The sequence below is a fragment of the Micropterus salmoides genome, unplaced genomic scaffold (assembly GCF_014851395.1).
Source record: "Micropterus salmoides isolate LMB-PRFRI ecotype aquatic unplaced genomic scaffold, ASM1485139v1 Ms_hic_scaffold_7, whole genome shotgun sequence".
Classification (NCBI taxonomy): domain Eukaryota; kingdom Metazoa; phylum Chordata; class Actinopteri; order Centrarchiformes; family Centrarchidae; genus Micropterus; species Micropterus salmoides.
In genome coordinates, this window is record NW_024044459.1 from 31,209,422 (window position 1) to 31,220,092 (window position 10,671).

Here is a 10,671-nt window from a genome sequence, read left to right on the forward strand (position 1 = left end):
CCAGATTTTCTCAGTCTAGCTGCATAGGTTTCTCAGAACAAAAGGGATGGAGGCTATGAATACAACCAATTTTCCCTGAGGGATAGAAAACGTGATACCGCAACCACAGGCCACCGGTGACTAAGGAAAAGAGAGTTTTTTATAGCCCCAGGGGAAGGTGGGACTTCCCTTGCCTGCAAAAGTCTCATTGGCCTTGATCCCCATACTTCTGTGTTGTATCTCGTTTCCCTCCCTCAGGGAACATTGGTTATATTCATAACCTCCAGTTTTCAGCAGCCACTAGCAGTGTTTTTTTAGATTATAACCAGATGTGTGCGCATGTGCGTGCTGGAACACCGGGAGGCAGCTGCACACTACATGCTGGAAGCTCAGGTAAACTCCTGCTCCAACATTACAGTAATATTTTTATCAGCTTGAGGTTGAACTAATCCATGCTCCTGCAATATCTGCAAAACTAAATATATTGGATGAGAACGAAAACGGTTAGTGAGCTAGACGGAATATTATCAATGAGATTGTTGCCACACTTAATAACAAGTAGACCGCAGTAAATAATGCTGCTGTAATGAATGCATGTAGCATTTCTTTCTAAAGCTATTGAACGAGCAGTCTTTAAACAGGTCTCAGAATTCCTCTCATGGAATGACCTCTGTGACAGAAGCCCTAAGGTCAGCTAAAGCTGCAGCCCAGTCCTCGGTTCTTATCCTGCTTGACCTATCAGCTGCCTTTGACAGAGTCAATCCCAGGATCTTGCTATCCCCACTCTTGGCAATGGGCATCTTGAGCAAAGCACTCCTTGGGTTCAAATCCTTCCTCTCTGGGGTTCCTAAAATGTGTTGTGGTAAGGTCGGTGCTAGTGCCCCTTCTCTTCTCAATTTACACCCTCACTGGGGCAGATCATTCTTTTGCATGGATTCTCTTACCACTGCAACGCAGATGACAGGCAACTCTCAGCTTTGTACCATTACATAATTTCTTGCAGGCTAAAATCTACACTTTGACATAATACCGGTGGTACACATGATAGTAATGTCGCGTTAGCTGGTGAAATAATGTGGAAACCCATACAACTATATTATTTTGCACCGAAGAAGAACTGCCCGCTATTAGCCTTTTGAACTAACGTTATCTAACTTGAGCCAATTAAAGCACAACATCACAATATAATTCACATGCTTTGCAGTAATGTTAGATTACCTGTCCAACAGGATGAAAGCCAACTCTGTGTGGTTCTTGTCAGTTTCAATACAAAGCCTATTTTTGTCTGTGACTCAAGCCTTTCTGATGTTGACCGTGTTTATTTCTATAGGCCTGGACTGGCGGGGGGCTTCCCATGGTGCACTGAGCACCTCTCTCCTTTTCTTTCTCTCCATTCTCGTCCCAATAATGCATGTTATTAACTGAACTTCTTCCCTTTCCCGTAGTCTTGTGGTTTTCTTGCGCCTCTCCTGTCTCCTCCTTTTGCTTTCTGCAGGTGTTTCTGGCTCTGGAGCTGTGGAGTCTGCATCTGTGGTTTCGAGTCGCCTGCTGCTACCATGTTCATGCTCGACACCCTTTGCTAGAATTGTTATTACTAGACCTATTGTTATTATTATTATTATTATTATCATTACTATAATTATCTGTACCATTATTCATGTTTAGTCTGTACCACTACCACCTTTACTGTCTGTATTTCTGTGTGGATATTGTGTTGGCAGCTCCCCACTACCTCTCTTTCTTTCTCTCTCTCTCTCTCTCTCTCTCACCCCCAACCTGTCAAGGCAGATGGCCGCCCACCCTGAGCCATGGTTCTGCACCAGGTTTCTGCTTCTTAAAAGAGCCTGTAAATATAAACAAATAAAAATTAAATTAAATCGAGTTGAATTGAACCCGACATCAATTTGATTCTTGCCTGATGGGCTTCAGCACATACAATTTTATTGCTGTTTTTTATCTTTACATGGAGTTTGTGTTGGAGAATTACATGATCATGAGGTGAAAATATGCCACATGTACTTTTACACTGGTTACTTCCCCAAACAAAAAACTCAAATGAGGAGGGACAACTAAATCATGCCTGTATGTGTGTTGACTCAGCAGGGATGATATTACATGAGAAAAGTTGATCTATAGGAGAAATATGTGTAAAAGCAATTCTGCATAATGATTACTTTTGCTGTTACTTCAAGTACATTTTAATGCTAATACTTTTGTACTTAAATTTGATGTATGAGTTTTACTTGTAACAGACTATTTCTATACTGTGTTAAAGCTGCTTACTTAAATAGAAGGTAAAGTACTTCTTCCATCTCTGGCTAATTACAAATATTAATATAACTTAATAAAAATTTGTTTTGAGCAACCTAAACCGTCCCCGCGACCCTGTACGCAGGATAAGAGGTTGACGATGGATGGATGGATGGAACCTAAACCGTATATATGATGAATTATAATATCAGTTGCACTGGCTTTGAAAATAAACTTGTGACTCGTGTTCACAGTAAACTACTACTTACATCTAAGGTTAATTCAAAAAGCTATTATCCTGACACAAATGGTGATATAGATAGAACTGATGATGCAACTAAGAACAGCATTAAACCCGTATTGCCACCTTATACTTTACATAAAAATATGTGTATAAACCATTAGTTTATTCTTTTGAATAACTGCCATTGTCAAATTAATATATTTCAATTGAAAACCACATCATGGTGTTTTTTTTGTTTGTTTTTAATAACCCATCCCTCTCACATGCACACAGTAAATAAGATTCAGTGTAAAATGTTTAATAGTGAGTAAATACATTGATATCCCTTCAAATCAAACTATTCGTTGTTTTATTACATACAAATACACAAACATTGCATATAACTGTTCATTGGTCTTTTGTAGTCAAAATGTAATGTTTTGATTTTTAGTACATATTGCTTTTATACAAATATACATACGAATATACAAGATCACAGACTTCTGGATATTTTAAAAGTGTTATTAGATCCTACATCATTCATGGAAACATTCCCGTGAGATAACATAATTGGCTTGACCTTCATTTAACACTCAATAATAGTCTAAACATCATTAACAGAGACCAACATGTTTATTGTCACAGTTTTATCCGTCAGTGAAACAAAAGCTGTTGGTAGCAGTCCGTCAGGTGTAGTATGAGTGTATCTGGTCAGTGGGAGGTTCACAGGACCACATATATGAAGAGAGCCATGATGGCAGCACTGATCAGCCCAGAGATAGGAACTGTAACAAACCAGGCGATGAAGATGTTCCTGAACAGAAGCCAGTCAACTGATTTCCTGGAGCGCAGCCATCCCACGGCCACCACAGATCCTACCTGTGTTCACATGATAGAGAGGTTAAATGACTGATGTGACCATTGGCTTCATGAAAATACAATACTCTTATAACACTGAACGTAGTTGAAGTTATTATTATTACCTTGCAGTGGGTTGTGCTGACAGGAAGACCGATATTGGATGCCACGACTACTGTGATAGCTGAAGCTAGCTCAATGCTGAATCCACTAAATTGGAAGAAAATATGTTGGCACTCTTTGATTGTAAGACTGTATCAGAAATGTAGTTGTAATTGGATATACAGTAAATATGTGGCATACCTGGAGGGTGTAATGGGTGTAAGGTCTTTGCCCATGGTCTGGATCACTCTTCGTCCCCATACCCAGAGTCCAGCGCAAATGCCCACGCCGCCATAAAGAAGCAACCAAATGGGTGTTGGTGCACTGGATGCCACAGAGCCGCTCTCATACAAAAGCCAGAGAGCCACCAGTGGACCTATCGCATTACTAGTGATAAAAATGGCTTATGTAAGTCCTCTGAATGAACAGTACATACATACATTCCTCAAAAGAAAAAACAGTCTTGCCTACCTGACATCATTCCCTCCATGAGCAAAGGAGCCAAAGCATGCAGTGAGTATCTGCAGGAATTGGAAAAGCAAGGCAACAGCCGGTTGGTCGACCTCCAGTTCATCCTCTTCCAGAGCAAGGTCCTTGCCACTTTCCTGAGTCACACACCCATCCTGGACTGCACTCTCGCTGGTCACCGCTGAGCTGTAGCTGCTGTAACTGTCCACCCTCGATCTTCTCTGCAGCTCACCATCCACGTCCTTGTATTTAGGATCTCCTTGAATGCCATAAATGGCCATGGTGTAGGAGGTATAGCTGTTGTTCCTCCTGATGGGCCGCTCTTCTGTATCACTGTCACCAATGCAGTCACCAACCTTAGCCATGTGAAGCTTGTGTAGCAGGTCTTTGTAAAGGCCAGAATCTTTGTGGATTGTGTGGGACCTTCCACTGTGAGGATCAGTGATCATCATGGGGCCAACAGTGCCATTCAGACCTATGAACATAAATTGTTTATTGTATATTCAGTTGGTGAACTGAAGTGAAAATTACTTGTATTTATACAGTATCTCCATGAATGTAACCTAAAATATCTTGAGATTCAGTCAAATAAAGCAGAATTAATAAATTGTTCATTCCAAGTCATCCATTTCTTACCATTGCTGATATCCAAGTCTTTAGTCTCCATGTCATTGTTGTCCAGATCAGCTTCCTCTGAGCCGCCAAGTTTGAAAGCAACCTTTTGACTGTTTGCTGGTGGAGCCTGGGGTTGAGGATCACAAGGTATTGAGGGCTGCTCTGGTGGTGGCGCTTTGCTGGAGTTCTTCTCCATCAGTGGAGTTTCACAGGGAGCAGCAGCAGTTCCACCTTAAGTACATTACAGTATTTAACTGAGATCAAGTATGTAACATTGTAGACAAGGTTGTTTGTGCAAGACAAAAAATGTAACTCCAAAATTTGCTATCCACCATCTAAATGCTCTATTTCTATAACTACAACTATACTATAACTACTTTCTAATAACTACAGGTGCATCCACCTGCACACTTTTGAAAATTATATAGTTTTTACAGCACGTTTGTCTAGTTTGGGAGAAAACACATTTTCTGTAACTAGTAGGATGTATATGACTATTCATATTTTTACAAGAATTTAATTTGGATTTGAAACCTCATGGCAAAGTTTGATGAACGCCCAGACTTACTTTTTAAATTTTTTAGAATGTATTTTTTAATATTGAGCAAAAGGCATTTCATTGGTTTTAATTTAAAATGCATTTGATAATGAAAGTGTAAGATTAACTCACGTTTGATTTTCTTCTTGAGGCGGGGACAGACAACGAACCAAACGACCAAAGCTGTGACAAAGGCAGAGCCCAGCGAAATGCACAGTGTACCCCACCATGGCACTCTGTCAAAACCCAGCACTGTGCACACAAGAGAGAACTGTGTCTCAGATAAGACGAAACAGAAACTTAACTTTAATTTATTCACAACTGATGCTGCTCCTTGGAAAATAATGAAAAAGAAACTGTTAGTACATTCCTATACACTTCAGCCTACTTTTAGGAACACTATTAACATCTAATCGGTCTCTGACATATTTTAGCTGCATTACCCTCATGACATCATGCAATAGTTCCAAGAAAGAAAAAATTAATGATCATTTTTCCAAAGTAACCACACCCTTCCTGTCTCACGAGTTGTAGTCATGTGATTTGTACAAAACTATACAAAATGTCTCAACAGCCTGCTCCAATGTTTCAGTATGTTCTTACAGAAACGATATCAGCAAGAGTGCACACTCCTCCAATCAGATAGTGAGAAAGAGAACAGTCTTGCAGCCCAATGATAAAAAAATTCTTGTACTTTCACATTTCATTGAATGCTATCACAGAATTGCTAAACTGCCGTTGCTGTAACTGCCAGAGTTAGATGGCTTAATGCAGGTTAGTATGTCAATATTGAATTTTCCCTCACAGACACAACTTACCTGTTTGATCTTGTAGACAACAGTAGGTTAACAATAAATAAAAAGCCACATAGTAAAAGCAGTGGTGCTCATCATCAACATGGATGTGAAGCCAGCCACAATAGCCACAAACTTTAGCTGCATTCACAGTGTAAGAAAATGTTTCTTAAAAAATAAAATGCTGGCTGGAACATTTGTGTGGTATCAGTGTGAGAAGTGCACTCTGCTGTATTACGCTGTAATTTTGCATAGCAGGAGTTATGGTGTGTTATATTCCTTGACCCACACACACACCGGCCTGCAGCCTTCAGTGAAGGGCCCAGGCCAGTTGACTTCTCGATAAGTTCAATCCTGCAAATGAAACAAAAATGAGTGGAAATTGTCCATTTAATAGTTGTTTATTTTCATCTGCTTTAATTTAATTCTTGTTGTGTTTGGTGGCTTTAGTCTTCTGCAATCCTGTCTTAAAAAGTTTCTGAAGTTTCACTGGTATTATGTTAAAGGAAACAGACAGAAATTCCAGGTTAGACATATTTTTGGGTTATGAAATAATGTCCAAACAGACCAAAACAAGAACAATCTAAAATGTTTCCTAATTTTTGCTGCCTACTTTGTCTTTAGAGGATTGTCATCAACCCTCCTCTGTGTCTCCAGTGACATTCATTCAAACCCCACCTTTCTCCGGGGATTTCAACAGCTGCTGTTTTTAAGTGTAATGCAGTAAACAAGGATCAAAGAGGCATGAGTGTAGTGTGTGGACGTGGTACTCACGTGGTGCTCCTGTAAACATGATGGAGAAGAGGTTGATGCCCATAGTGATGGCGTAGAAGATAGGAAGAGCTCTGAGGCCATTGGGTACAGGGTCAGCCTGTGGAAAATCGGTGTGTGAGCGCTCAATGAGACATGTCTGGGTCATAAGTAAAACTACAGTACTGTACAGTAAATAAGAATCCAGCAGCCAGCTAACTTAACACAAAGACTAGACTGTTCAAAGGTAACAAAATTAAAAAAACAATTACTTGGATAGGACTAGTAACTTCCTGAGGTTGCCTAGTTAGAGGCGCTAATAGACAGATTTTGTTTCATTTGTCAGAGCCAGGCTAGCCGTTTCCAGTCTTTAGTTAAGTTAGCCTGCGGCTGCGCATAAACGCATTGCCCAAAATTTAAAACTACTGCTTTAAGTGCAATGTTAAGGTACTTGTACTTTACTTGAGTATGTCCATTTTATACTATTTACAACTCCACATGCAGGACTTACTTGTAAGGGAGTAGTTTTAAATACTGAACAAAATTATAAACACTTTTTTGCCTCCAAAGCTGAACTCTATGTACACAAAAGACCTATTTCTCTAAAATATTGTTCACAAATCCGTCAAAATCTGTGTTAGTGAGCACTTCTCCTTTGCAGAGATAATCCATCCACCTCACAGGTGTGGCATATCAACATGCTGATCAGACAGCATGGGTATTGTACAGGTTTGCCTTAGGCTGGCCACAATGAAAGGCCACTCCAAAATGTGCAGTTCCATCACACAGCACAATGCCACAGACGTTGCAAGTTTTGAGGCAATGTGCAATTAGCATGCTGACTTCAGGAATGTCCACCAGAGCTGCAGCCCTTGAATTGAATGTTCATTTCTATAGAATAAACTGTCTCCAAAGGCTTTTCAGAGAATTTGGCAGTACATCCAACCGGCCTCACACCCACAGACCACGTGTAACCACACCAGCCCAGGACCTCCACTAGCCAGCATCTTCACTTCCAAGATCGTCTGAGACCAGCCACCCGGACAGCTGCTGCAACAATCGGTTTTCATAACCAAAGAATTTCTGCACAAACTTTCAGGAACGTCTCAGGGAAGCTCATCTGCATGCTCTTCGTCCTCATCGGAGTCTCGACCTGACTGCAACTTTGCACAGCTATTGAAGAGGAGAGGACCAACCTTCAACAGGCCACAATCAACAACCTGACCAATTCTATGCGAAGGAGATGAGTTGCACTACGTGAGGCAAATGGTGGTCACACCAGATAGGTGCAGATTGGTTTCCAGACTCCACAGGTCCCCCCCAATACAGTGAAACTGTACATTCTTGAGTGGCCTCTCATTGTGGCCAGCCCAGCCTAAGGCACACCTGTGTAATAAACATACTGTCTGATCAGCATCTTGATAGGCCTTTTATGTACATAGAGAAAGTCTTAGATCTGATCTTTGATGAGTTCAGCACATGACGAATGGGGGCAAAAACAAAAGTGTTGCGTTTATAATTTTGTTCAGCATATTATGATAGCGGTACTTATGTAAAGGATCTAAACTCTTCTTACACATGACTTCAAATTACACCACTGGTTAGTGTTATGATTAGGCTTACCTTGTTCAGAATGAATTTGCGAACAAAATAGAAGAGGATTCCTGACATGATGCCTGACAGCACAGGTGACAGGAACCAGGAAGCCACTTTGGATGGAAAAAGACAATTGAAAGAACATTGATTTATAAGTTTTAGCTACATTTGAATGTCAAATTTACCAGATAGTTGTCTCAAAATGTGGGAAATAACGATATAAATTCACCAATGCGCAATATCTCCATCCATTTGACCCCTTGGTGACCTCTGGCTACCATGGAGAAGCCAATTGTGGCTCCAACAATACAATGTGTTCCAGAAATGGGGAGCTTCAGGAATGATGCCACCAGCTGCCACACAGCAGAGCCTGAAGTAGAAAATTATGAGCAAGGCCTGCTCTCACAATCTGAAAATTCACTTTTCAAATGCATTCTTTATTTTATTTTGATTGCACCACTCAAGCAAATTAAAAGGGAATTTCTATGTAACATACATATGTGAACGCTTACCAAACATTGCACTAATCGATCCTGCCATCAGGACGTGTTCGGAGCCGTTGTACATCCGTACGTCAATAATCCCCTGTCGGATGGTCTCACTAACTTTGGCCCCCAGCAGCACTGAGCCCACTGTCTCAAAGATAGTAGCCAGGATGCAGGCCTGGCGCATGGTGACCACTCCGGAGCCAACTGCAGTACCGAAGGAGTTGGCCACATCATTGGCCCCCACAGAGAAAGCCAAGATGAAGGCAATTATGAAGCCTAATATCAACAGCCACAAGTAGCCTGACATGTCAGACTGAGAGGCCACAGCCACGGTGGTGGCAGCAGCCAGGGTCGCTAGTGTAGTTGTATCCATGATTACTTACAATTTAATTAAATTAAAACAATCAGAATTAAACCAAGCTAATCTATTGTGGTCTGACAGTGACTTATGAGGTAATATGTATTTATAAATAAATTTATACAACAAATTGATTAAAGAACCCTTTGGTTCAGTACTAAAAGTGCTAATGGGAAGAAATGAAAATGTTTAGTGAGCTTGGTATGCAGGATTTGTCTGTAGGCTTCATCATAAAATGACAGGGTATAGAGACTGGGGAGACATCCATTGTGAAAACGAGCCTCTGATGATACACACTGCAAAATAAAAACAGAAATACACGAGTTAGTGGTTAATACTTCTCATTTATGAGTTCAAAAACAAAGTCAAAGTTCAGTTACATATTAACAAGCTCAAAACTAGCTGACAAGACCAAACAACATGCATCATTTCGCTCTGCGGGCATGATTTAGTGTGCTGTGACAAGGAGAAGTGGTTATGATGAAGTGTTTTACCATTATTACTGGTGTGAGCCACATTCAAGTTTGGCATAAAATTGCTAGACCATAGCATTATTGTAACTCCTCCTGTCTGAGCAGGAAGAGTTAATCATTACATGAGTTGGAGTCCATCTCAATTCACTAATGCAGATTTTCTTCAGGCTATTCATGAAAATCCTTTTAATGACAAAAATAACTTTAGATATTTCCATAACTTATGCAATGTGTAAGTTTTATAAGCATCAATATCCCCCCAAATAAGAATGCCATATTTTAAGGGTTGATTATGTAAATCAACCATATTGGACATAGGCTGTGGTACAACAGTGACTTCTCCTAACTTCACTGCAATTTACAGTGTGTTTAACCTGCTGGGGTGTTTAGGATTGTACCAATAACAGTTAATACTTGAATTAAATTAAATCCATCTATGTAATGAAACCCGTAACTGTAATTAGTTTAAGACGACTTGTCTACATGTATGGCTTTCCATTCAAACATTCAACATGTGCGTGATAGTAAAAGCCTCCAAAATTCCAGTTGCGTAGTGAAATAAATAAATCCCCTTAAAACTTGGACGTCAGAGCGAATAACTGGCCTTTGCATTCCTGCCAGTCATTTTTAACAAACTCACCATCAGTACAGAAAACATGTTAATCTCCTTAGCTGCTCTTGTATAATTCAAATGGAACGACAACAATGCTGAAAAAACTAAAGAACAAGAAAAGAGTCAAATAATTTCCACTTACACGTGAGACCGAAGTGAAAGCGTGTTTGGGTCCACTGCACTGTGCGTGTCCTGCGATCAGGTGAGAACCAGCCTCAGCAGCTTTATGCAAGGCCAGAGAATGTTTTTTGTCAAAGGACCAGTCTGCAGTGTTTTGAGGATCCTGTTGGAGGTTGGTTTATATATTGAGCTGGTTGAAAACACGCCTTCTGTCATGGGACCAGTGCTGCCTAAAGCTAATGTTTAGCTTGTTTGTTGGCAGGGAGGAATAATTACAGTTGTCTTTGATTATGTTGCCTTGCTGCATGTGGAACTGAAATCCCCAAATGCTGTTTTCCCCTAACCACCACGGAGACACACACATGCTTTTGTTTTGCCTAAATATATCTTCTTGTTGCTAAATAAAAATAAAAGGATTTCAGGTTGTGGTGTGTTTATGTTTTGGT

At 40.4% G+C, this 10,671-nt stretch overlaps 1 protein-coding gene across 1 annotated transcript; it reads right to left on the bottom strand.

The window, feature by feature from the left end:
- Window positions 1-2,697: 2,697 nt before the first annotated feature.
- slc20a1a (solute carrier family 20 member 1a) lies at window positions 2,698-10,401 on the bottom strand. Its single transcript, XM_038703631.1, has 11 exons — window positions 10,248-10,401; window positions 8,686-9,315; window positions 8,403-8,543; window positions 8,201-8,286; window positions 6,602-6,698; window positions 5,166-5,285; window positions 4,517-4,726; window positions 3,884-4,355; window positions 3,614-3,799; window positions 3,436-3,520; window positions 2,698-3,331 (listed from the first exon to the last, which is right to left on the bottom strand). The coding sequence occupies exons 2-11, from the start codon at window positions 9,032-9,034 to the stop codon at window positions 3,176-3,178; spliced, it is 1,902 nt and encodes a 633-aa protein (XP_038559559.1). The 5' UTR covers window positions 9,035-9,315; window positions 10,248-10,401; the 3' UTR covers window positions 2,698-3,175.
- Window positions 10,402-10,671: the final 270 nt, after the last annotated feature.

Excerpts from the sequence above, each read along its gene's own strand:
- slc20a1a (XM_038703631.1), bottom strand. The coding sequence starts at position 9,034 with ATGGATACAACTACACTAGCGACCCTGGCTGCTGCCACCACCGTGGCT. Across the intron at positions 8,544-8,685 it reads ATCGATTAGTGCAATGTTTG|GCTCTGCTGTGTGGCAGCTG; the intron begins GTAAGCGTTCAC and ends TTTCTACTTCAG. Across the intron at positions 4,356-4,516 it reads AGACTTGGATATCAGCAATG|GTCTGAATGGCACTGTTGGC; the intron begins GTAAGAAATGGA and ends TTATGTTCATAG.